The sequence below is a fragment of the Balearica regulorum genome, chromosome 18 (assembly GCF_011004875.1).
Source record: "Balearica regulorum gibbericeps isolate bBalReg1 chromosome 18, bBalReg1.pri, whole genome shotgun sequence".
Lineage (NCBI taxonomy): Eukaryota > Metazoa > Chordata > Aves > Gruiformes > Gruidae > Balearica > Balearica regulorum.
This window is the reverse complement of record NC_046201.1, coordinates 12,539,443-12,566,221: the sequence shown is the minus strand read 5'-3', so window position 1 is coordinate 12,566,221 and position 26,779 is coordinate 12,539,443. Positions and strand designations below refer to the sequence as shown.

At 48.1% G+C, this 26,779-nt stretch overlaps 1 protein-coding gene across 3 annotated transcripts in view; it reads right to left on the bottom strand.

Annotated features, from left to right (window-relative positions):
• SHISA6 (shisa family member 6) overlaps positions 1-26,106 on the bottom strand; it is a 264,004-nt gene extending 237,898 nt beyond the window's left edge. Inside the window, exons 1-3 of one of the 3 annotated variants that reach the window (XM_075770404.1) lie at positions 25,944-26,106; positions 24,866-25,855; positions 10,151-10,311 (exon numbers count right to left, since the gene is read on the bottom strand). In XM_075770404.1, coding sequence (XP_075626519.1) covers positions 10,151-10,311; positions 24,866-25,542 — 838 coding nt within the window. In that variant the 5' untranslated portion in view covers positions 25,543-25,855; positions 25,944-26,106. The remainder of the gene's footprint in view (positions 1-10,150; positions 10,312-24,865; positions 25,856-25,943) is intronic. The other 2 variants (XM_075770402.1, XM_075770403.1) reach the window with 2 other exon arrangements.
• Positions 26,107-26,779: the final 673 nt, after the last annotated feature.

Below are 26,779 nucleotides of genomic sequence, written 5' to 3'. Positions count from 1 at the left end.
GAATGTCCTTATAAAGATTTCACAGTGTCAAGAGCAACTAGTTGCATTACTTTCTGGAGGCCAATTTAATTGTTGTCAATACCAGTTGCAAATTGGCTTTAACATTTTAAATTGATGTTTTCTGTAAACTGCTCTGATTAATGGAAGAAAACATTGTGTTTCTGCCTTTCATCTGAAGATCTAATGCATTTTACAAACAATAATTGATCTAGCAAGACACATAGAGGCAGACAGGGAGAAGCAAACCCGCTGCAGAAATGATTTTACCCTTCCACAGTGCCCAGTAGAGCTGCAGAGTGGTACAGGACAGAGCAGCTGGTTAGACAGTGGGCTTAGTTGGTTTTTTCCCCCAAGGAAACTCCTGAGCAACTTGAAACTAAAATACCTTAACTGCAGGCAGAATTGTTTTGATTGTAAAATGCCATCACCGTGTCAAATTTGAGTTCTGGAAACTCCCAAACCTGCTGGCTTCAACCTCAGCCCACTTCATGTCAAAGTGCATGTAGCCTTGAAGGTGCTGATAGTCAATCCCAGCTGGACACCAAGTTCCCAGAACATCTAAGCACATGCTCTCCTGCATGCTTGCTCACAGGCAGCCTCTAAAACTCCTACTCAAAGCTACGGTTACATGGGACACAGCTCAGTGATTACAAACCCAGCACTGCCTAAACAGGGTAATGCCTCTCCACCCCACTCCTGATTGCACTCCTACATTTCATCATATGCTGAATAACCTTTTCCTGAGCTGATTTTGCTGGGTTAATGAGTTAAACCAGCTGATGGAGGGCTGTGACAGCACCAGGGCCAGTGCCCAGGGCAGTGGCCATGGCAGAAGAGGATGTGAGAAGAGAACTGAGACCTCTGCTTCAATGGCAGAAGAGCCATTAGACTGACTCAACTGCCTGTGAAACTGGAGCTTGAGAGGAAGAATGGGCAAGCTTGCAGACTCAAACCAAGAAACCAGTCAGGGCTCAAATCAAAACCTAAGCAGGAGAATGACTCCCCTTGCCTACTGCATCCTCAAGCCCCAGGAGACTTGCTGCCCTCCTGTTGCTGGGGTTGAACTTTGTGTTGCCCCCACCACCAATTTGTTTCCCTGGTGCCCCAGTTGCTGTCGTGCCATCTCAGCATTCACTAGTGCCTGGGCAGATAGCAAGTGCTGAGCTGGCATGGCAACAACTTCAGCTCAGACATGCAGTGCTCTCCAGGGAAGAGAGTATCTCCCAGTCCTGCCCTTTCTCATGGCACTCCAAATTCTCCAGAATACCTCTGCCAGATACCTGCTGTAACAGCCTGCTGCTCCTGATCGTTTCCCAGATCTGGAGGAGAGGACAGAGCACAAAGTGAGGGAACCACCTGGCTTAAACATCTTTCCTTCCTGTCACCCACAACACAGACCTCATAGCATGAGCAACATGGGACAAGGGCATCAACCGGCCTCCCCTCCTAGCTGTTACACTCCATCTCTCCTTTTGTATGTTCTGAGAATGGTATTTCTTTGCCATTCCCAATCCAGCTGTACAGATTCAGGAATTGGGAAAGCATCCAAATCTATCAGGTTGGACCTCCTACACACAAACAGTCTTCATCCTCCAGTACCTGCTCACTGCTCCTGCTCAGTGCTACTGTGACACTCCTGCACCCATCAGTCCTACTTCCCAGGACTCCACAACTCCACCAGCCTCGGGATTTGCTCTTAAACCCAGCAACTGTTACAAAAATCGAAGCCTGGTTCTGGCAAGGAGGCCCATGTGCTCCCACTCCTTTGCACTAGCAGCAAGCAGGCGGCACGGGGCACGGGCAGCTGATGCTGCCGCACGGTGAGATCCAGGGCATCACTCAGCGTGTTGCAGCACATGCCCACAGCCACTCCGTCCCCTGCAATGTGCGGGTCCCTGGCTGGTTACACACCTCCATTAGACTCCCAGTCGCCCTTTCCCCATTAACGCCTCTTCTCCACCGGAGCGTGGTGCAGAAAAGCCCGCTTCAATTAATTTCCACATTCTCCATGTGTTTTGTTGTATTCTTTTCAGCAGGTTCAGTTTCACTGTGAAGCTTTGTTTCAAAGTAAATCTATATGCTTAATCCTCTCTCCTGCTCACAACTTGCATTAGTCTCTCTCAAAAAAAAAGCTGTTACCATAGTAACCTACAGTTTCTAGATATCGCTGTGGATGATAAGCGCTGCCGCGACTGGCCTTGTGGCTCTGGGACTGCACTCTGTCGAATGAATGCTAAATTCCACCAAAACACTTTTAGCAGGCACCTGATATTTATCCCGTAGCTCTGGATGTTGCTACTCCGTCGTGGCTACGTGGTTCGCTCATCAAGATACTGTTCTTTTATGTGTGTGTATACACACAAACTCCACCTACCCATTTTTTTCCCCACAGCAGTCAGACTGTTTTATTTTATTTTATCTTTTAATTTTTCCAAATTTGCCACTTATTAGCTGTTTTGATGCATGAAACCTTGACATCAGTCATGGGAGATATTTGGACATGAGATACAAGAAACTATTGCAAATGTTGTTGCTTTTTATTATCCAGGAAGTTCACTGGTAAATAGATTTGCAGTGGGGATTTTTTTATTGTCTCATGTGTCTTGTTAGTAGGGCATAGTTTTCCCGAAGGTTCTTTTTCACAGATTACCCTAAAACTTTACAGCTCAGTAAAACACCCAGGAGGCCAGAATAAATCAATAACTAGAGGCAGAAGTAGGTGCAGCCCCAGTCTCGCCGAGGGGATGGAGAGGCTGCGTGGCTCAGGAGAGCGCTGGGGACCACAGGCTGTACTCGTCACTATTAGCGGGCAGCATGTCTTAAATCCTTACAGCTGCTCGTGATCCAACACCCCCACAGCACCAAGTCCTAACCAGGTCCTGCCAGCAACAGAAGAGGGAGGATGTCCAAAGCAGTAAGAGTAAGAAAGGATAAGCAAAGAAATATTTAACAGTTAAAAAGATCTGTTTGGAATCAGGGCAATTAAGCTCATTGCATTACAGCTCATTCACCTGACTTTCCAACCCAGCCCTTTCTCTTGTGTTTTTGGATGACAAGTATTTCAGGACAAACTCCTTGCTTTCCAATGCAAGTATAAAAGCTCTCCGCTTGCTGTTAGGATACAGGATTGAAGGGGTCAGCTCTGTGCCCATGCGATGATGGAGGAGGAAGCATCCCTGCGCATTCAGAGCAGGACTGAAGCACGCACTGCAGCACACGTCCCCTGAGAGGTGCCATCCTGAAGGGACAGTGATGGTCCCAGCGCGAAATTGCTCCCTCAGCATCTGGGCAGAGTGCATAAATTACTCCGGGACAGATACTTACAAGACTTTATGATTTTATTTTGAAGTCAAGGGAAGATGGTAACCCAATTGCCTTTCGAAGTAAAGCCCTTAGCCTCTCTGTGCGCCTTTCCCCATCTGTAGAATGGAGACTGGCAACGCCACAGAGAGTGGGAGTTAAAGAGCATCAGCTGCTCTCGTACGACTAGCGGTGAGTGAATACCTATGATGTCTAACACTGTGCAGGCTAACTTAGGTCCTAAATAAGTGAGGAACCTAGATGCTTCACGCCAAAGAAGATAGCAGGTAGTGTCCTCTCTTAGCCGCCCTGCACCAATTCAGGCAGCATCCCCCTCTCCCTACTCTGTTGGACTGCTCCTCCTTTTTGGCACCAGTGTTTTGGATGCCAGGACACTGAGTAACTCTTACCCTCAAAATGTTCTGAGACAGAAAAATCTGACATTTTCTGGCTGCTCAGAAAGCACACTAACTCATTTGGGAATTTCCTGGGTGGGAAAGCTGTGGGACGCATTGGGGCTTACTGTAACGGAGGTGTGCTTGGAGGAGAAAGCAGATGGAGTGGCATTGAATTGCCTTTTCTTCTACAGATCCTAGAGGTTTCAAAGCTGGTCCTGTTTCTTTCTTTTCAAATGTCAGTGAACGGCAACAGTACGGCAAAAAGAAAAACCCTGCTCCTGGAACTCTCTGGGTGTTTTCCAAGTGGTTTCCCTAATTCTTCACCCACCTGCACCTTAACTAGTTTCTTACAACAGAGCACAGGGGCTGTAAAATGCTACTGTGGGGACTGGGGGATCATTTTACACCTGCTTTGTATTCCCCTGAACAGCTGTAAATGACAACACAAACTGTGAAGCAGCAGGGAATTTGAACGCCTTCGACATACATTTCTACACTGATCCTCGGTAAATTAATTCAAATAGTTGCTGGGGATTTTGGGGAGAAGCTAGAGAATTCAATGAATGAATAAAGGAAGCAATTTGAAGCAGAGACCAGCTGGAGACTTGGGGGAAAGGAGAGAGGGGAAATGGAGAAGGATGGACAGGGAAAAGGTATATATAACCGGAGGAAATCTGAGGAGCTGACCGCCCTGGCTAACCCTGGTCTTTAGCCAAGGGCCAGAGCCCATGCTGAGCCCGTAGCCCAGGGAGAGCAGGGCCAGAGCAGTCACCTCCTCCCCTATGCGATGATTAGGATGGAAGTACTCCCCATGCTGTTCTGCCTATATTTGGCTAGAGACGTTAGCTACAATTTCCATAAAGATTAAAGGCCTCTCCTGCATTTGTTCACATTCAGAACAAGCTCACAATATGCCTCTGGGTGGAGAGCACTGCTGAAAACAGCACTTTGAATATGTACATCTCTGGAACATCCTGACTCAAATGGCTTATTAAAAGCCTTCCCCAGATATATCAGGCTAATCAGAGCGCTACCCTGTGTTGTTTGCTGCATTCAAAGTGGTAATCCTGTCAATAAGCTGTTCTTCACACCTGCAGGTTACCCCCATCCCTAGCACAGGTGAACAGCAGAAGATTTTTCGCACTGGAAAATTATCTCAGTTTACTCCTGTGGTCAGCTCCCCACTGGCACATCTGGAGCTGGTTTCAGACCAGCGTATTCTGTTGGTGAGGCAATTTGATATTCTGAGAATTAAGAGGTCAAAAGAATGTAAAACTAGGCCAGAGTCTTTTCACCAGCAAGTACAAAAAAAAAAAAAAGAGTCTTGTCATGATCTTACAGTGTCCTGATCCTGGAGATAGTCAGAAGCAGTGTAATTCCAGGCACAGACTTTACCTACCTGCCTCATGCCCAAGTAGGTGACATCTGGTGACCCTTCACTGCTCAAAGTATTGCACAGGGGCAGCAAGGACATCCTTGTCCTGAACATATTTGGAGAGATTCTCCTCTCACATCAGTCTAATGGTCCTGAGTATCCCCTCTCTCACAGGCTGGCAGTACTATCGAGGTGAATTGTATGAAAAAGAGCCAGCGTGCAAGAGCCAGAATGAGACTGAGAGAATAAAGGATCAATTCAGACCACATGCTGTCCTGGAGCATCATAGATTGGTACCAGCTGTGAGTGCGGGACATCAGCCTCCCTGACCCATCAGGATTTACCTAAACTAAGCCCATGGCCCATCACTACAATAGTACAACACTGATTTACACAAAGATCTGTTTCAAATTTTTTACTTGGAGTCTTTTGTGGTTTGGTCTCAGGTTGGAAAATAGTAATGAGACGGCTTTGCATGACTGTTAATCCTGAGCTGGCTACCCCTCTCTCACCAAGGCAGTCAGAAAACTCCCATCTGACAATTTCCGCGGGAATTGAATCTTGCAGGTGCTTTGCTCAGCCACATTCTGGGAGGAAAGCAAACCAACCCCTTGCACCTGACTTTCAGAAGGCTTTCAAATACCCAAGGATGGTATTGGAGGTAGTCATCTGAGCCGAGAACCTAGACTTAATTTTTCCACTAATGCTGATGTCCATCAGCATCACTGTCACAGGAACTGCCCTCATCTTTTCTGACACATCAGTTGACTGTGGACATTGCAGGAGGATCGCCTCTGACTCAAACTCTGTCTCTTGTGCCAAATACAGCACCTTCCTCTATGGGAGCACATTACTGCTTATGTATGACGTTTTCCAAGCCCGCAGGAACTAGTGACCTTTCTCCCATCTACCCTAATTCTCGTCTATGTTTACTGGCCATCCACTAAACAGTGAATGGCACTGACCTTCACAGGATATGTCAGGAAAGATAACGTGGCCAAGGAGAAAAGATGGGGAAAATGTTGCTAGAATTTTCCTTCTGACACCCCTAAAGGTGCTCCTGTGATGGAGACATCAACAATGCCAATAGTTAGCTAGATGAGATGGATTTCCTGTAATCTCAGATTCATCATATTTTACCTGTTACTCACAATAGCAAACAGTGAACTAACAAGAGGTCTGTGTGGGCTGGAGGAGCGTTCCTGTCTACAGAGAGAGCTGTAGCTCATACTAATTAGGTGGTGCACAGCTGGAGTGGTGTGCTCTGACCCAAGCAATCTGTAGGCACAGCTTTCAGCTTTTCTTATCTGCAAAGAGCGTACCACCACCAAAACAGCAACACTGTATAAAAGCAATGAACAGAAATGTCAGTGGAAGTGAGGGTGGGTGGAAGGGGAGATGAACTGTCCCCTGCTATCCCAAAAGGGCATGAGCTTTATTCTCAGAGGAAAGAAAAAAGTGGCAATAATCTCTGAAGAGATGCTCTTCAGACAATTGGGATCCTCAAGCTCGGCAGAATCCAGCGTGGGAAATGTGTTCTGCTTCTGATAAATAGCCGGCTCCCACAATACCTGGGGAACATGGCTATTTAAGGCAGTAGGCTTCAGTCTTCTTGAAAACCAGCTGCCTTGTCTGAAGAATGACAATTGTCCCCATGTCCAGGGCAGAGAGACCTACTTCTCTTTTTCCCTTAAACAAGCATTAGTTACACCTGGGTTCTTCCATCTCAAAGCTCAACAGAGAAGTAGAGACTAAACCTAGCACCAGGCCCCCCTGTCCCACTGCAGAGCTTAGAGAGCTCTGAAACCACCTGCTGTGAAGGGCCTGGGCAAACGCATTGAGGACTTTGCCTTGGTCGTGAACTCTCCTTCGGGCATCAGTGACAGCTGGGGACAGTGCCCATGTCTTGGTGGACTACCAGAAGAAGTTGTACATTCCCATCCTGTGACCACCTGCTGTGACCATTTGAGGGCTTGCAGGAAGGGTGGCAGGTGGCACTGGGAGATGGACTCCTCTCCATACCGCATCAGGAGACACCAGGCACCACCCAGCAAGTTCAGTGCTGCAGGCATGCCCTCAGCAGCACCTGCACATGCTGCTTTGTTTGGACTCTACTGCCTCAGACACAGACCAACTCAATTTGTCATTGTCACCCACAATCATTTTGTTCACTGACACCAAACAAGCCTAATGGAAAAATGAAGCCATGGTTTATTTAGCAAGACTTAAGGGCACCCTTCTAGTTATAAGTTTGGAAACAAAAGTTCCAAGTAAAACAAATATAAATCTCAGTCTCGGCCTGTATGTAACAGCTATAGTTCCTTCTGGTTGCTTAATCGCTCATAGTCCAGAGTCCTCAGACAAACCACAGCCAGCAGACCTGATACTTCAGATCCTGCTGCAAAACCCTACAGCTGTGGTCTTCTCAAGCCAATCTGCAGCACCAGTGAGCACTGCTTTTCCTGGATCCTGCTACTACATGCTACCACCTCTATTTCCCCCCACAGCTGTCCCTCATTCCCCTCCTTTTATTTCTTTTCTTCCCCACCCCACTGCCCAAAAGCAAGTATGGATGGTTACCCTTCTACTTCCATACTGGGGCTTACCAGCTTTATTCTAGTTTAACATGCTATAACCATTCTTGTTCTCCAACTTTTATTTCCCTCCCAAGCTAAAAGATTTCAGCATTCGCTTTTACAATTTCCTGATCACTGCAATAATCTGAAGATTAGCTGAGTAACAGACTATAGTTATGACAGAGCATTGCCCTATTCTGCAAATGAAACAGTATAAAAAACATTAACTGTATAGCTGTTTTATGAGCTTATGATCTTTTGTAAGTGATTAGCTTTCTGTCTTATATGATATACGAGGACACGTTAATAACAGACACAACTGAGCCAGGAACAAGTTCTTTTGGGCAAGCTACAAGAGCAAGTCTTCCCTTCCCAGCCCTGGCAAGGGCTGGGTGTGACATGCGGTCCAACTGGCTGCCCCGAGGCAGAAGCGATCAATTACCCCTGCAGCTGCCAACGGCCGTGGAAGCTGTGCTGGAAGTAAAGTCCCTCTCTTTTGTAGCTGGGTTTGTCTCTTCTCTTAGTGGGCTCCTGCTGCCTGTGGCCTGCCTGTGGCAGCCCCGACTGAACTGTAATGGCTTTTCTCCTTCACATGATATGGGCAAACATACAGAGAAGCAGAAGCTGAATGAACGGACCATCATCTTTAACAGCATGCTTTTTCCTTCCCAGCCATTTTGCCTTGCTCATCTCATGTCCCTGTACTCAACAAGGACCAAGCAGACTCCTTACCAGGCGCTGTCACTTTGTAGTGTGACCCTTTGTACTAGCACCCCACTCACAATACTTGTGCTCTGGTTCTTGCATCCTCGTGTGCCTTCGCTAGTAATAAGTCTTAAAAATGTCCATTGGAGCCATCAGCTACTGACAGATACCAGAGAAGAGTACTGCAATTAGCAATTTCCCTTGCAAACCTTCCCATTTGCCTTTTCTCAGACTCGATAGTCCCTAAACATGACATCTAATTCAGACTTCCAGTATCCAGCTGTTGTCTTCTGCTGCAAGCAAAGAATTTCTTCTGCATCTTTATTCAGTATTTGCCTGCCCTAACTGACCAACGGGAGCCAACAGGAAGGGATTTGTCTCCTCATAAGGCTTATATTGGAGATGTTCTCTGATGGTTCTTATACCTGGTCACTGGCGATAAACCCGTATTTCTTGTGTTTCTATCCTGGGGCAGCATCACATATCCTTTCCAGAGCCAGTCCCAAGCCCTAGATAGGCAGAAGCACCTTTCTCTTCCAGAAAACTCACCTCATGTACTGTTCTCCAGCCCAACATTTTATTTTACAGGTATAACTCTCTGGCATGCAAAATTACAGGGTTCACTGGCCTCTGAGTGAAAACTGGAGAACAAAGAAATCCTTCTTCATTCTCAGGGAAATTATTTTGTTCCCAGCAGTAGGGGAGGCTTCCAGAGAACACGGTCGCCTGGTCCTGTCTCCATGGGATGATGCACATTGCAGCAAAACCCTTCTAATAGTCACCGCAACGAGGCAACGGAAACCGAACAGTCTCTGTCCTCAGTCACGGGCCCTTCCCACAAAGAGCAGAGCACATTGAGTCCCGCAGGTTGTGGAGCAGCCTGAGCTCTTGCTAGCTTCTTTCAGAAGCTTCCCCAGCAGGGACCATTAGCAAAACCTCCTCTGATAGCCGGGTGACATAGGTCAGGAAATGCCGCCCAGAAACTCCTGTGTGAAGCTGAATAGCTTGTGACTGAATGAGGGCATATCTTTGAGGCACACACCCAGTCGCAACTGAGAGATGGCAAGTGATGGGAACTCTACCACATCCCACTTAACAAAGGTGGTCAGCAACCATCGACACCTTGTTTGGACAATTATCAATATATGAAGCATTAAATAAATCAGAACGATACCTTTACCTAAGAGGCTGGCATCCTCGTGCCACTGGGGAAATCAAGGCAAAGAGCAGTCAAATGACTTGACCAAATTCACCCAGCCAGCAGAAGCTGCAAAAAAAATTGCATGTCCCAATTCCCAGGCCAATGCTCCTGGAGGACCTCAGGACAGTGTCTTTAAGCTCCTGGGATACCCTCTAGGTCACCTTCCACACTTTCCTCTCGGAACATGCCTCTAGTTCACCTGAATTAATAAGATGGCCCCAATTATGTGAATTTCTTTCTTAGCTGCTGTGTGCAGAGAGCCCTATTATGCTTTATAGCATGCGTGTTTTGTGGAAATACACAATGTCCTAAGCTTAATACAAGCATTTTGGTATAAGCTGAATTTATACCTCACTGATTCTGAATTTTTAAAATGCCTAGAGAGAACAGCCACTCTGCTCAGCAAAAACCCTAAAGAATCATCAGCACTGATCCTTGCTCTCCTCTGCTCTATCTGATTGCCTTTTAAAGCCTTTTATTATCCTAATTTTAGGTTTACAAAATCCGCTATTGTAAAGTGCAATGTTCTGCCGACTTGTAACACACCACCAGTCCGACCACCTCTGAAGAGAGAGAGGAGGAAAGCAGCACTTACCTGGGTTACTTTTGGAGGTGCGCACAGGGGTGTAATGGTTTTTGGAAGATGTCCTGACTGGGGTGTTTTCTTTGGGGGAGGTATCTATGGCCGAGATAGTCTCTCTTTCACAGTGTGCTATTGGGATTGGTCCCTGCTGCCTTAAGATGTCAGCCAGAGCCCTGGGAAGAGAGAAATAGGGAAAAAAATGTATTTTCACACTGTAGTTAGAATGGCATTCAGTATTTTCACTTCCACAGTCACTGTGCAAATCCAGCAGTAGTTGGATTTCTACTGTAAAAAGAAAAAAGCAACAATAACAAAAAAAGATATATGGCTTAAAAACTTTCTTTTTGTGTGTCTGCTGCATGTATTTACAGGCTTGCCTGGCTATTTTTTAGGTTTTCATATGCTTCCACTAATTCACTTCACCCCAGGGTTATGTTATCTCTTCATCATTTTCCTTGCTGTCAGTGACAGTGCATATGGACTGTTCTCCACAGTGTAAAGCACTGCCTTCACGGAGTCACCACTGAACATGCCAGAGCCCTAAGACCCAGGCACTGTGATCTTCTAAAGGTTACACCAAAACCGCCCTGCCCAAGCCAAACTTCTTTAAGCCTGAATCAGATTAGGAGTCCAGTCCCCACACTCCTTAATTCCTTATTTTTTCCGCAAGAAAATACACAGCAGTGGTGGGAATGGGTTTGTTAAAGGAGAAGTAGCAGTCCAGAAGAAAAGGATTAAACAATTTTCATCAGTTAATATCAACACAGCCATTAGCCTACCTTTAGCTTTTTGACCATTAGAGATTTCTTTAATGGTACTAAGGTCTCTCTGCTATTCTCCAAGAAAAAGAAATGGCATGCAGTTCAGTTGCATCCAATATTTTCCCCTTGGATGAGTGGATACTCAAAGATTTTTTTCCTCTGTGAATATCATGGACACAGTGGAACAATTATAGCGTGAAATGCACTGATTTTCTTAGTGCAGCCACAAGCTATCTCTTGAGCTACAGGAAAAGGAGGAAGGGGGTGGCTTCTGTGGATTATAAGGGACAGTGGCATTTTAAAGATGATAGAGTTTGAAAGGTTCTTTTCTCTTGGCAGAGGGAATATGCCTAATGTCACCTTGGGTACCAAGAAATATGTAAGAAGGCGAAATTCCTTCATTGCATATTGATGAGAATGATGTTGGTGTTGCTCATATCTACTAGCATTCCTTAAATGCCATATTTCTAGTCTTTCATATGAGAAATAGTTTGGGACCTGAGTCCGTTCCATTTTCCAAATCATTTACTCTACAGACTGCTTTCCTTGTGCATAATGAATTGCAACACTAATGTGCTCTACAGAAGAAACTCTTGGAAGATCTCAGAGGCTCCAGAAGAGGATTATGTTAGTTCACAACCACCCTGTACAGAATAAGAGTATTTTTAACCTTATTTGATTATTTATTGTTTGTAGAGAAAGCAGGCAGAACAAGGTCCTGAAGCTGGGGCCTGAGGTCCCTGCCCTGTGCTATGTGATACTGCACGGTTCCCTCCTGAGGAGAGGATTCATTCAACCACCAGTAATCCTGATGGCTCTTCTAGGCAAATACCTCCCCACTGCACGACAGATCTTTGCTGATTGGGGAGGATGTGGGAAGCTAATGAGGTCTGTCTGTTTGGCACCAGCACCCAGTACATCCCGTTGGAGACAACACATTTTCTAAAGACAGCAGGTTGGCAGAACTGAGCCCTCAATACATATCTCCAAGATATATTAAGCATCAGATGACCATTTAATGGTATCTGCAGTACAGAAATGCTAAGAGCCATTTTTCAATCACAGAGATTGTATTAGGACCATTATTTACTAGCCCACAGTGGCATGGGCTCATTTTGAACACTTGTCGAAGACAGTCTTAGTGTCAAGAGTGCAATCACTGAGAGTACAGAGTAAGATGTTATCCACAGCGTGGATAACACTAAACACTATATACCACTCAACTTAAAATAATAGAACCATCTGGGCAGGAAAGGTCAGGTCAGGGACTGGTGTTCGCTCAGAAGGGGCTGTGTGGGATGAGGTACGCAGAGGCAGCACAAGAAACTCAAAGATGAGGAAGTGGATCTGGAGGTGCTGGTGGGATGGAAATGGAAGAGTACAAACCAGTTGTCCCCAGAGCTGAGTTTAACCTGACAAAGACAGGCTAAGAGAGCACCTACACCCCAGTAATGGGGAGCTGCAAAGGAGACAGGGCAAGGCTGTTTTGGAGGTGTAAGGCAAAGACGACAAGAGGCAATTAGCACATGTTGCAATAAGGGCAATTACACTTTTTTTCTTTTACACTTGGCTGTAAAAGAAAAAAAAAGTCACAGTGGAATAGCAAAACACCGAAACAGGGATCCAGAGAGGCTGAGAGGATCTCCATCCTTGAAGATTTTCAAATTCAGCTGGATAAGACCCCGAAAAACCTCCTCTACCATTGAAGGTGGCCTTGCTTTAAGCAGATGGAAGGATGAGGGACCTCCAGAGGTCCCATCCAACCTAAATTCTGTTATGATTCTAAGTCTAGGACCACCTTACACTGCAGGTCACCTTGTTTCTCCTGATACTATTGTCCTTTCTCCTACTATTATTACTCTCTGAATAGGGTTTGATACAGTCCTAAGAAGATACTTTCCCTACATCCTGGATGGAAAGTTTACCTCCACTCACTAAAAATAATTGAGGCAATTAAAGTGAATATACTCTGGAGCAATTGGAGCTGGTGAGAAGTGCCTCATCCTCTCAGTCATTATCTACCTTAGAGCCAAACCCTGAGCCTGACGAAGGATGAGGACAAAACCATGTGTCCAGGATAATTTTCAGTTTGTGAACAGTTTCTCGTAAAACTATTCTTGGTTGTTCCTTGGTTACAGCCAGGACCTGAACTCACTGGTCCTTACCACAAACAAAAATACAACTGAGATGATAAGAACAAATTTCATCCCTTCTTTGTTTTTTATCCTGAAGGAATAGTAATAAGAGCTACTCTCTGGGTTAGCTGTTGGTCACAACATAACAAGGACATGATTTCTAGTTGGGTGCCACATGGAAGGGAGCACGCTTACTTTCAAATGAACTGAAGAAATCACAGGTGGTAAGAAAGCAGTGTCTGCCGTGTCAGAGTATACATGACATAAATTGAACATAACCACCAAAAGCAGACTTAGTTCGTAAGTGTATGGGAGTAAAACAACGTGACTTAGCAGTGCTGAAGGTATCATCTTGTTATGCCCTAAGCACACCAAACTGTGTGCCCTGAGCGCTTATTCTTTGTCCTCTTTTGTAATGTCTACAGAGGGAAAAAAGACTGTTCAGCACCAGCAGAACAAAACAAAATAGGTGGAGGAGAAAGTCAAACTTGGATCGAGCTGGTTAGTTCCTTGCCAATTCAATCACATCCTTGTGTGTGATCCAGTTTATTTCCATAAAGCACAGAGGGCCGAGTCCCACACTGATGGAAGGTCAGTCACACTTAACTGAGGAAGGATTTCATTGGTATAAGTCTCTTGGGTACAGCTGCCTAATTGGCCACTGTAAAAGCTTCAAGCAGGGTAATAGAGTCACTTGCAACATTTGGGTCTTGCATGTGCAGCCATTTGGGTACAATTAGTCCCACTGATGTCAACAGCATCCTAATCACCTGCACAAGGCTATGAGACACTTCAGAAATCTGTCTGTGACGACACATCTCTTATCTCAGGAAAACAAACCTCACTCACTGGAACGTGTTACCTGTGGCAGCGGATGGAGCAGCCAGAGTTGTGTAACTGTACAATCATATCCTGAGATAATGATTTATGACAGGTTTTTCATTAACGTCATTTATGTGAGAACACTAAAGCTTCTTTTCACATAAACCCAGAATGGTGACATCAGGGATGTTTTTCCAGAGCAGTGTTGGACTGGCAGTGTGGGAGAAAAACCTACCGATATCTTGCATGGCAGGACATCCCAAGGCAGAGTAGGTGAGGTCCTGCTCTCACGTACTCTCATGCAACTTTGGACTAAAAATCAGTGCTTTGGGAAGAAACATGGTGGGATGAACATGGACCCTAAGCCAAAGAAGCAGTTGTGGCCATTTTCAAAAGAAAAAAAAAAAAAAAAAAAAAGGAAAAAAAGAAAAAAAAGGTAAAAAAAAGAAAGAAAAAAAAAAGAAGAAGAAAAACCTTGTTGGAAATACAAACAGCCAAAAGGGATGGCTGTAAGCAGTAGGGTAGTGAGGTTGGGCATCAGCTGGGACCCTGATGTTGGCAGATGAAATCAGCAGACTTTGCTAAAGAGAAAAGAGGATGAAGGCAAGGGAAACTGGGAGAGGGGCAATGGCAGGGAATGACAGAAAACCAAAACAGAACAAGGAGAAGGTGAGCAGAGGAGCACAAAATGGAGGAAACAGACAGGAACAAACCACAGTAAAGACCAGGCAGGGTGTGAAGTCCAGTGGGTATGTGGGGGGTATTGATGTCTCAGTCCTAGCACGGAGACGTGGGAGAGGAGAGAAGAGCTTCTTTGTGCAATAGGGAAGTAAATCATCAGTAATGATTTCTCAGGCTCAGGGAGGTGATGTTTCCTCTCTATGTAGCACTAGTGAGACACATCTGCAGCGCTGTGTCCAGTGACGGGCTCCCCATGGACATCCTGGAGCAGGTCCAGTGAAAAGTCACAAAAGTGCTTAGAACATCTTATGTATGGGGGAGAGACTGAGACAGCTGGGACTGTTCAGCCTGGAGAACAAAAAGCTCACGGGATCTTATCAATGTGTTTTGATAACTGATGGGAGGGTGTAAAGCAGACAGAGCCCAGCCCTTCTCAGTGGTGTCCAGTGACAGGACAAGAGGCAATGGGAACAAATTGAATCGGAGGAAATTCCACTTAAGCACAAGAAGAAACTCTTTTACACTGAGAGTGTTCAAACACTGAAATGGTATCCCAGCAGGTCACAGAGTCTCCACTCTTGGTGACATTCAACACTCAACTGGCCACGGCCCTGGTCAACATGCTATAGCTGGCCCTGCTTGGAGCCCGGACTGGTTGATCTCCAGAGGTGCCTCCAACCTCAGCAATTCTGTGATTCTGTAGAGTTTGTGCAGCCAAACCAGATTGTCCCACTGGAGGGTACAGCCCCAAGCACCATAAAGAAATGGGGTCAAAACACAGCAGAGAGAACCCCCATTAGGATCCTGACCGCGATCCCTCTAGACTCAAAGGCAATGGCTCCAGTGGGGTTTCTTCAGGCTAGGCAATGTCCTTGACAGCAGACCCAGGCTGAGAGAGCTCCAGGTCCATTTCTGTGAGTGGCTCTTCCTACAGTAACTTTCAAACTGTGAAACACGCCCATCTTCCACAACCACTACTAGTGCCTTAGCTTCCTGACCTCAGCTGTTCCAGCATGGTGATCTGTTTGTCCCCTGCACCCATGGGGAGAAATTCCTTGCTCTTAAGTATTCTGTGGACTGAAGGAGGAAGGATTTGTTTGATATCACTGAGAAAGCTTGAGACAGGGCTGGGACCAGAGCCGACAGTTTCCCTGTCTAGTGCCCCTTTCACTGGCCAAGGAAGCTCCATCCGAATAAACAAGTATCTCTGAGTGTAAGTTTTTTTCAAGACCTATCTGTGGAAATGCAGAACCCATATCAGTGCCCCAGGGTTGGCAAGGACTTTATGGAGTCTATCTGATGGGGATATCTCCAGTCCACACATGACCCTCTCTTCTTGGGCTGGAGAGAAAAACCACACAGATCCTGGGGAGACAAGGAGAAGCAAAGAGCTGAAACAGAGAGGAACATTCGGTTTAAGAAGTGAGCTTGCGACACATCGGCATTTGCCTCTGCAGTGATCTCCAAGACACATCGGATAGTGTGGTAGGAGTACGGTGCAGAACATTCACCTGCAGAGGCTGAAGGGACCTTGTAGCCAGAGAGCACATGAAGTTGCAGGGGCTGTGAAGGACCAGCACACCCTGCCCACTCACCAACCCAGCCAAGAAACTTAGCCTGCTGTCTTAATTACCAATGAGGTAACAGCAGGCTGGAAGAATGGTGTCCTTCACCACAGACTTTTTTTGAAAGTAATGTCCTGTTTTCCCACTATCCACAGATTTTCAACACTAATTGATAGCATGAGTGTGGGCACAGGTATCTCTTCTACTGAAGACAAGGGGGGCTTTGCTGACAGCTCCAACAGGCTGGGATGTGGCCTGTGGGAAATAAGATTGGAGTAGAGAGGTCTGCGGATGCTGGATAGGAAAAGGTGATAGGCAGAACTGGCTATTTCCAGCAGTGCAGGTTGTACACATGCAAAACTTCACTCAATTGTTTTCTGAAAATTCCCTCTCTCGGAGACCTCACGTATGGGGTGTTAGAAAAGAGAATTGCCTATTCCAACACCCTGTGAATTTGGGGAAGAATGGAAAAAAAATGACCAAATAGATCTGGCAGAGCACAATAAAAAGAGCAGTGTCTGGCTGAGCTAAAAGCATAGCTGTGATGGAGTTTGTGGCAGAACTCCAACTGACTTCAGCACAGCCAGGATTTCACTACAAGTCCTTAAAAAAACAGGGAGGTTAAAGACTCCCCTATGCTCTCTTACTAACCTGGAAAGAAAGAGGCAGTGAGTCTGAGAGAGGCGATTTATCCAGCCGCGGAGCCAGCTCACCTGGAAGGGACAGGTCTTTCCAAGGGAGAGGGATTTCAGTCGCCGGCAAGTCATGCAGAGCACGGCCGTGCATTACTCATGGCTTGGTTTGGCGCCTGTCCCCAGACCTGCTGCACGCCTTGTGAAGTTTCAAGCACTGACCACACAGAGCCACGTGCTGCTCTTGACCGAGCTGGTCTGTGCTATCCTACGAGACGGGCCCCACACCGCGGTTTCTGCCAGCGGAGTGCTCCTTGCCCGCGTTATTCCCCCCGCTAGCTGTGAAACCGCAGACGGGAAGGCAACTGTACACCTCCTTTCATCAGCTCTCCCCATCTCTGCTGCCTCCTTGGCATCTCCCCCAGGGCACGTTTCTGACCACACTCTCTGACGGAGCTTTGATCTTACTACCAGAAGCGTGGGGCTTTAATTGATTACACAAACACCACCGCAAACTGATACGCAGAGGGAAACATGGGGATGCTGCTGCCAGCAAACCCCTCCGGGAGGCAGCCTCCTTCGTGTAGAAGTGTCTCTGCCAAAGTAGATCTTGTTTCTGAAGGTGCAGGGGCTCAGCAGTGTGCTAGAGAAGCATCAGTCCCAGGTCAGCAAAAGAGATAACCGGTCTCTGCAGCCACCAGAAACAAAAGCAGCTGGTGCTTCAGAGCAGGGTTTCTGGGGAAGAACATGGAAATGGTTTTTCACAGTAACCTGAGTGGACGTGTGGTGGATGCCTGTGTGCGTGTGTGTGTACAAGAATAGGTGGATGCACCCATGGAATTAAGAAAGGAAAAAGACTAAGCATTAGGACACCCTTCCAAGAGCAAAGCATTTGTGCACCCGCGTGCAGCGGAAGTGAGGAAATAATTCTTTCTTAAAAATAAACGTTACAAGGAAAAGTCAGATGTCTTCTGAAAAATCTTTATGCCAAATACAAGAATTATTTGTGAAGCTCCTGAAATTTAGTCCAGCTTTAATGAAAAATTTCACTGAAAGCTTAATTACGGACATAGTGAGGACCAAATCCTTATCCCAGATCATGACAGCAGAATGAGGCTGGCAGTTTTCCTGACTCCCTCTTCTTGGTGAACTCAAAGCGAACACAGAGGTGACATAATTACATTATAGATACACACTCATTGTATGAATGCATGTATGTGGAAAATACATTTCAGCTGAAATAGAAGTACTATAGGCATTACACTGATAAATCAACAGGAGAACAGCTGTCGCTGTGAGCTCATCATCTCTCCTGTCTTTATAATGTGAGGTGGAACCAGCACCTGGAAAGTAAAGCTCTTGTCTTTGGGACAGGTTCCTTAGGCTATACAAGAGTAGTAAATACCAGCGGTGCTTAGACTGCACGTCTTACACAGGTACTTTACACATCTGACACTGATATACAAATTGAGTAAGTCTCCTACTATTGCTGTGATGTTGGCAAGGAATTTACAACAGTCACTAAACTCACCACGTGTAATATTAGTTCCTTTGAATAGTGATACAGCAGGTCCAAAGAGAAAGAAACTGTTATGTAAAGATTTGGTAATTAAAAAGTTAAAATAAATCTTTCCAACTGACGTTTCTTTGCAGAGAGCTGTAACACTGAGCAGAAAGCGGCCAGGGCAGCACGGGTCCAGTTCTACCTCTAACCCATCATTATTAGGCTATTTAGGGACAGCGAGCGGCACGAAGAGGTTGGTGCTCCAGGATCACGTCCCGCAGCATCCCGGAGGGTGCAGCGCTGCACAAGGCAGAGAGCAGGCTGCCACCTGCCGTACTGCCGGCACTGCTCCTCAGCATCGACCTTCCCTCGCCGGCTCCCGACCCGTTATCAGCCCGGCTGCATCCCCCTTGGCTTGAGAGACCGAAAGGAAGACTCTGGAAAAAGAAACGCACCCGGGAAAGAAAGCACGGGTGCTGAGAAGAACTGGAAGCAGCGGTGTTGTACAAAAAAGGAACTCGGCACTGGTCTTGGTTGTGGAAAGAAAATAAAATAAAAATAGCAGGTCTTGCTAGGTATTTCACAGGCATGCAAGTCTGCAGGAATGATGCTAAGAGCTCAGCTGGTACAGTTTGTTAGTCTGATATTGTTTGTGCTTGTGTATCTGCGTGCACAAAGCCAGTGACAGCACTTGGTGGATATGCAGCACTTTGAAAAACACGAGTGCGCACGGAAAGTGGTTTCATGCACAAGGAATCTATTTTGCACCAAATCCTACATTTTAAGAACAAATAAGGGACTTTAAACTTATTCCCAAAAATTGTACTTTCTCTGAAGAGTCCTATCATTGCAATAAAGGAGGTTGGGGCAGGAGCTGAACTACAGCAAAATATTTATTGTGAAAGAATTGCAGGCTTATCTGTCTGGGTAATGAGACATCTGAGACCTCCATGCAATACAGCGCACACAGATCTAAGGAAATACAGATTGCCCGTGTGTGTAGGGGCAAAGGCAAGCAAAAAAGCACCATGATCTCATTTTTCTGATAAGGTTCAGATCTTCTTATGTGAAACAGAAGTTTTAAAAGGCGTCTCATCTCCAAAGACACACAGATCAACTGCTAGTTGAGGATATAAGAGATTACAAAACTAAAAGAAATAGAAGTTCAGAGCTAGACTGGATTCCCTTGACACCTTATGATGGAGGGTTACTAATAGAAAAAGTTAATTAGAAAGCAGAAAAATATCAAATAAATGGGAATTAGAGACACTGAAATGATTTCATGAAGGCAGCATGGTTTCTCAGAGTAGCCTCTCTTACTGGGAGAAGTTCAAAGAGAAAGGAGAAGACTCGGAAGCAGCCAGTGGAAGCCTGTAGCCAGGCAGCCTCTGCGCTGTTACCAAAGCCGTCTCTTTATAAAATGGATTCAGAGAGGAGAGCGTGGCCAAAAAAACCAGTCACCAAACTGTGCAAACTGTGGCCAGAGCTTCAGACTGAAGCTTCCCCAGTGTATGTGAGTGAAGCAAAAGGAAAAATATTTTGGACAGGTACAAGGATACAAATACACATCCTTGCCTTGATTCGGCTGGCTGGGAATGGGCAATGCATCAGTACAAAGAAGACAAGATTCAGGTCTTCTCCCCGCACGGGAGTTATCTCAACTACACTAAGGTGCGGTGTTGGTTTGAAACAGAAGAACTAGTCATGAGTAACTTCTCTGAGGCCACAAGATTGTGCTTTTTTTGTGGTTTACCTTAAAAAAAGTCAGACATATGCTTGTGTACCTATATTCTGTGCCTATGGGAGAGACAAGGCACTTTAGAGAAGAGACTCAGAAACCAACAGGAATAAACAATACAAAGCAGGACAAAGAGCAGATGAAAGGCACGTGAGTGAGTCAGATAAATGAGAGACAGTGGAGTAAGAAAAAAAGCAGAGCATAAGAACAAATCAGTACAAAGAGAAAGCAGTGAAAGCAAAGAAAGCAGTGGCAGCATCCAAGAAAGAAAATCTTCCGTATAGTCCTTACGGCCAGGGGTGTGTTCGTAGCACTCTCTCCCTGCCCGGGGGAGGTATGAAGTTTGATTGTTTGGCTCAAGCAACAGACACCAGCGGAGAGCAGAACTGAACGAGCCAGCTATGATCACAACTAAGTCGAGAGACAGGAGGTTTTCACAAGCTCCACTGTTAGCAAAGAGGGTTGAAACTAGCTATCCCCCAGTGACCCCTCTAGCACCCATAGGAACCAAGAGCTGTGGTGAGACGAAGCCTGCAGGAAGAGAAAACCTCCTGTATTTCAAGTTAGCATCATGCACAACAGTGCCTGCAGCCTTCCCGGATCTGTGGACAAACAGATCCATTGCCTCTGATTCCTGTTGAAATTCAGAGCTGTAGAGTAAAAATGGCAAGAAATTGATCAATTTAACTGTGGCTTCTACATGGGAAAAGGATGTTCATTTATAAAAACAGTCACTGTTATTATTCACAGAGCAGAGGATGCAAAGGCAGAGACCAAAGAAAAGAGTAGCACAAAATATCTTTCCTCTTTGTAACTACAAAGATGCCCTAGGAGTAGGGTAACGTGAAGCACTCTGAGCAGAAGGTGCTTGTTTCCCTTCTCCCTTTCAAAAGCCAGAACACTCATTGGACACGCACCATGCAAGGACAGATACAGAAGACAGCCTTTTAGCAGGATACAGAGCTAGTTTGCTGGGAAAAATCCCTGCGCTGCTTCTCAGCAGCTAGAGGAGAACAGCTGGGCTCCCACCACTGCCCCAGGGCCATTGCTGCCACTGTCTCCCTCTCGCAAGTAAGGGTTCGGCTGCCCATGCGGTAAGCAACTGGGAGCATTTCAAACCCTAGCTGCAAACTATAAAAAATTTCCAAATTGTGCATTCCTAACTCAGCAGAATGCGCAATGGTTACTGTTGCTGAGGGCTAAACAGGGGTCATAGAGTGATACTACTAGTAGTGAATTATTTATGTATTGTAGCATGGGGATTTAGGGTCACAGCCACAGGAAGAAGAGAATATTCTGGGTCACCCCTCCTTGCTGCAGAAAAAACATGCCCAGCTTTGAAAACAAACAGCTGGTATTCCTTGTTCACCATCAAAGATTCCCTAACTCATTCCCATACTGAAAGTAAAGCAAATACTCCGCCCACTTAAGAAATGCTTGAGAAAAAAAACCCTGACAAACTGACAAAAACAAACCATCCTCACACATGCAGTCAGAGAGCCACAGCAGACAAAATGTTGCTGGGTATAACTCTCACAAATCAGCCCCAGTTTCTACCTGGAGCCCAGCATGCGTTAATTCTGGCTGTGTAACTCCAAAGCACGATCCAGACAAGAGGTAGTCATATATGGCCAGGCTGAAAGATCCTATAATCATTAAAAAATCAGCTAAGTTTAAAGCATTACAAGTGTTTCCGTAAAACATGAATATTTTAGCTCCTGTTTTTCAAATCACTTCTACTTACTGCTCTTAGAAATGAACTTAAGTATCAGTTACTGTCACTGCTCAGCCCAGGACCACAGCAGTGCCCCTGCTTTAAAGGTTCGTGGTAATGCCTGAAAACAAGACCAGATTTTCAGCTCTGAAATGCACATGCATATCTCAGTGCACAGACAGCCTTTCATTTCACATGAGAGTGACAGTTCTCCTGTGAATTTGTAAACCCTCCTTTCTATCAAAAGACATAAAATGAGCCCTGCCTCCATCAAAATGCTCTTTCTAACTGAGTTAATAAGGATTTTCTGTAAAAGCTGGATGAGAACCTAGCAGAGAAATAACATCTACGCACAGTACTGTTAACCGACCATTTACGATGAAATAAAATTTAAAGTGTGATCTTGCTTATGGTGAAGTGCAGGGAGGTCTTGCTTAATCTTCCCTGGGTGTGGGATACTGTTCATGATGGGCTGTTTCTAGCCCACTGTAATAATTTCTGCTTATACTGTTGTCCTCCTCATCCCAGAGGTTTTGGTGGGATGCACACTGAGATTTAATGCACTTGTCATCACTACAGTGAATTATTCTGGATGTTACACTTAACTCCTATTGACACAACCTCAAAGAGACAGAAATATCTGACTACTTTCTGATTTTCTCCTTCCCTGTTACCCAGCAGTGGTTCTCAGAGACAAAGACAAACCATTCCACTCATATTTACATTCTGCTTAGAGCGCTGATAGCATTTTTCCTCAGACCGATGCAGACCCTGTCTGCTGGAGATGCACTTCATAATATTTAAGCCATCGTGCAATGTTGATCAAGTTCAGGTAACACAGCTCTGAAAGGTATAATCTTTTACCAGCTACCATATTATAGAAGTCAATCAATTCCTTAAAATGCTCTGTAAGTCAAGCTTTCCAAGCACTCAATCTGCCATTCATACTTCTACACACAGGTGAATCATTTTACCAGAACTTATCTAAATAAAGAAAAGCAAGCATCAAAGAAATGAAAACATCAGGAATAATTCAGACAAGTCTGGCAATACTGTCTCTGATTTCAAAGGATACAGGATCCAACTCTGTAGCACACGGGAGCTCGAGCAAAAGTAACACGTGGGCATCCAAGTCAGGTTTCCAAATTTAGGGTGAAGATAAGGCCCAGACAAAGTTGCCTTGAAGCTGAAAGAGCCGGGCAGTTGGGGAACTAGCCCTCAGTAAAGAAAATACTTAAAAGAGCCCATTTTTATTCTATTTGATTCTATGATTCCATGGTTTTCCAACTAAGCAACTTTCAGGACCCTTTACTATACAGACACAAGTGACCTAAAAGATATTACAATGTTTTTAACACCGTGCAGTTATTTTCTTGCAAAGGCAGAGACCAGGGGCAGGGGGGTTATGATGGAATGCATGGGCCAGACCCCCGGCAAGTGTAACCCGGCATTACTTTTTGGCCTCACTGAAGACACAGCAACTCACCCCCGCCAGCACCCCTGCATGTGCTCCTGTAAAGGGAGGAGTCTAAATAACGCACATCTTCCCAAATAAATAAAAACTGCGTCACTCATCTCTTTTTCTTTGTGAAAAGCTAAAATTTCTTCCCTCTGACTCTGTTGACTGCGATTGAAGTTCAGCCTTCAAAATATGGTCAATGATTTTAATTGTTTTGATTAAAATGTCTTAATTAATTTTTATGAAGCATTATCTGCTAGAGATAAAGGCTTTCCCCACTCAGGCTCACAACCAGCCTTATAAAGAAGCTCCTCACCAATTTTTATGTTCAAACACAGGAACCTCTTGGATTTGTAGCACACAAGAAGTACATGTTGTTTGGAGGGACATTTTCACCAAAAAAGAAATATGAACTGAGAGGGTACATGCATTTGTCCAAAAGGAGAATTGTTATGGAAGCCTGAGCTTTTCCTTTTAAAGAGGATTTTCTCTGACACGTCAGGAGTGTTCTCTCTTATTACAGCAATGTGTAAAACCACTGAGAAAAGGATACCAAACTACTTCCCTAGCAGCCAGGCAGAAAGGACAGACTACTCGCTTGAGTTAGCTGGATTTAGAGGGGAAAAGAATTTTTTTTTTAAAAAAAAGAGGAAAGAAAGAGAACACTCCCTGATACCACTGCTTCCCCGAACACCCCTTGTGACCACACGGCAAAGGCGCTGCCCGGAGGACGCAGAGCAATTTCCTTCACACTTTTTAAACTTCTCCCCGCCCGGGCCAGGCAGGACAGGACCCGCGGGGTCCGGGGCGCCTCTGCCACCCCGGGGCGGGCGGAGGGAGCGGGGCAGGAGCGCGGGGGCGGCTCTGCGCGGAGGGACGGGACGGGACGGGACGGGCGGTGCGGGGGCCGCGGGGGGCTGTCCACGGCGCCGGTGCTAAAGGCGGAGCCGAGACCAACTCCACGGGGCCGCGGAGGGGAGGGGGAGAGGTCCCACGGTGCTGCCCCGGGGATGGGAGGGCTGAGCGGGGCACTGGGATGGGTGCCTAGATGGGCAGTGGAGGGGGTCGGGAGGGATGGTCCAAGGGTGGGGGTGTCCCTGGACAGACCGAGCGAAGGAGGAACTCTTGGGTAGACGGCAGAAAGGGAAAATCCTTTGACGGGTGGTGCAAAGAGGGAACTCTTTGACAGCCCTCGCAAAGGGGAAAACCCTTGGATGAGCGGATCAAGGGGGGACCCATCGAAGCGATGGCGCAATGGAAGATCATTTGGACAGGTGGCACAAAAGGGGAGCCCTTAGACAGCCATTGCACAGGGGAAACCCATGGAAGGACGGTGCAAGGGGGAAACTCACGGTCAGCCAGCACAAAGGATAAAGACTTGAATGGTAGTTCACAGGGGGACTCCTTGGACAGGTGCTGCAGTGGGGGAAGCCTTGGACAGTGGTGCAAAAGGGGAACCCGTGGACAGCCAGTTCAAAGGCGCAATTCTTGGGGGAGTCATGCAATGGGGAAGCTCTTGGAGAGGCTGCACAAATGGGAAGCCCTTGGACAGGTGGCTGAAAGGAGGACCCCTTGGATGGGTAGTGCAACGGGGAAGCCCTTGGACAGACGGTGCAAAGGGGAAACACTTGGAGAGGCAGTGCAAAGGAGGAACCCTTGGAGAGGAGGGCGTCCCTAGACAGAAGGGGTGCTGGAAGCAGGGGGGGGGGATCGCACCTGTGTATGTTCATCTCCCGGGGCGGGCGCCGCGCCTTGTCGTAGGCCACCTTGGCGAAGACGCCAGCGATGAGCACGAAGGCGATGGCCCCGCACGAGATGTAGACGGTGGCGTTGGTGCTGTCCTTGTCCGGGTCGTACTTGTTGGCGTCCCCGTCGGCGCCGTTGCTGCCGTCGGCGGGCAGCGCGCCGCTGGCGGTGGTGGGGTGGGCCCACTCGGGGCTCTTGTAGTTGCGGCACAGGCTCTGGTTGAGCTTCTCGGCGCGCTTGTTGCAGCAGAAGCGGTAGAAGCAGGTGCCGCAGCAGTAGCGGAAGCCCGTAAGGCTGTTGTTGCACTCGAACTCCTTGTCCCACTGCCCGCTCACGTCGTAGTACCCCCAGCACGTCTCATGCGCCGGGGCCGAGCCCCCGCCGCCGCCCCCGCCTCCGGGGGGCGTCCTGCCGACACCCGCGCCCTTGCCGCGCCCGGGCAGCGCCGTGGGGGCGGCAGCCCCCGGGCCCGCCAGCGTCTGGTTGAGGAGCTCCTTGCCCGGCTTGGGGGTCCGACGCGGCGCCGCCGCCCCCTGGGTCCGGTTGCCCTTGGCGCGGGGGGGGCCGGCCGCCTGCGCGGCCAGCAGCAGGGCCAGGAGCTGCAGGGAGAGCAGGAGCAGCGGCAGCAGCAGGTGCCGCGGCCCCATGGCGGGGCGAGGCGGGGGCCGCGGGGCGCGGCGGGACGCGGCGCGGGGTGAGGGGCGGCGGGCGGCGGCGGGGGGCTCAGCGGCCGCGGCGCTGCCCCATGGGGCGGGGAGGAGGGGGCCGGGGGTGGGACGGGACGCGGGGAATAGGGGCGGGGGGGGGGGGGGGAATGTCCCGCTGCTGCCGCGCGGCTCTTCAGCGGCGGCTGCCCGGCGCCGGGCGCTTCATGCCGGCGCGCAGCGAGCGGCGGAGCCCGGCGGAGCGGGGCTCGAGGCGGCGGGGTCCCGTGCCGGCCGGTGCTCCTCCGGCGAGGGGCTGCGAGAGACGGGGAGAGGGTCAGAGCGCGCCGCGCCCCGGGCACACCGGCCCGCCCCCCCCCCCCCCCCCCCGCCCACGGCCTTACCATGCCGGAGCGGGACTGCAGCGGGGCCGCGGCGCCGCGGAGCAGGCGGGCTGCCCGCGCTCCTCGCGGAGGCGGGGGCGGAGCGGCGCGGAGCCGGGCACGGAGCAGGGGCGGGCGCCGAGCCGCGCCGCGCCAGGCGCTCCGGATTAGGCCCGCCCACCGCTGCCGGGCCCGCTCCTTACATCACTCCGGGCCGGCGTCACCGCACGCGGGGCGCCGCTTCGCGAACACGCCGGGCCGGCGCCCACGGCTCATACTCCCCGCCCCCCCCCCCCCCGGGGCTGTGCGCCCCGGCCCCGGCTGCCCGGGAGGGCTCGGGCTGCGCCGTCCGGCTCCCGGCGGTGTGCCGGGAAGGGTCCGTACAGGGCTGTGCAGGGGCAGTGGTCCCCAGCGCTGCGAGCGAGGTGCGGTGCGTGGGGTTATGGTCCCTACGGAGCTGGGCGGGGGTGCGGTCCCTACAGGTGCGTGCGGTGTATGGCCCCTGCGGTCCTCACGGGGATGGGCAGGGGTCAGCTCTCTGCAGGGTCCCTGTAGGTGTGCATGGGACAGCAGTGCCTGCAGGGCCGTGCCGGGGCTGTGATGGCTATGGGCTTGCCGTCTGTATGGTCGCTAATAGTGTGTGCACTGGGCGTTGTTCCTATAAGTGTGCATGAGTTTATGGATTGATGTGTGCAAGGAATATGGTCCCTATGGATGTTTGAGGGCTACATACACCCTATAGGTGTGTACGAATGTTAGGGACCCTCTGGACATAGGCAATCATATGTTCCCTATCGCAGTGCGTGTGGGAGGTATGATCCTTATGGATCTGCCCTAAAAATGTGCACAAGGTGTTT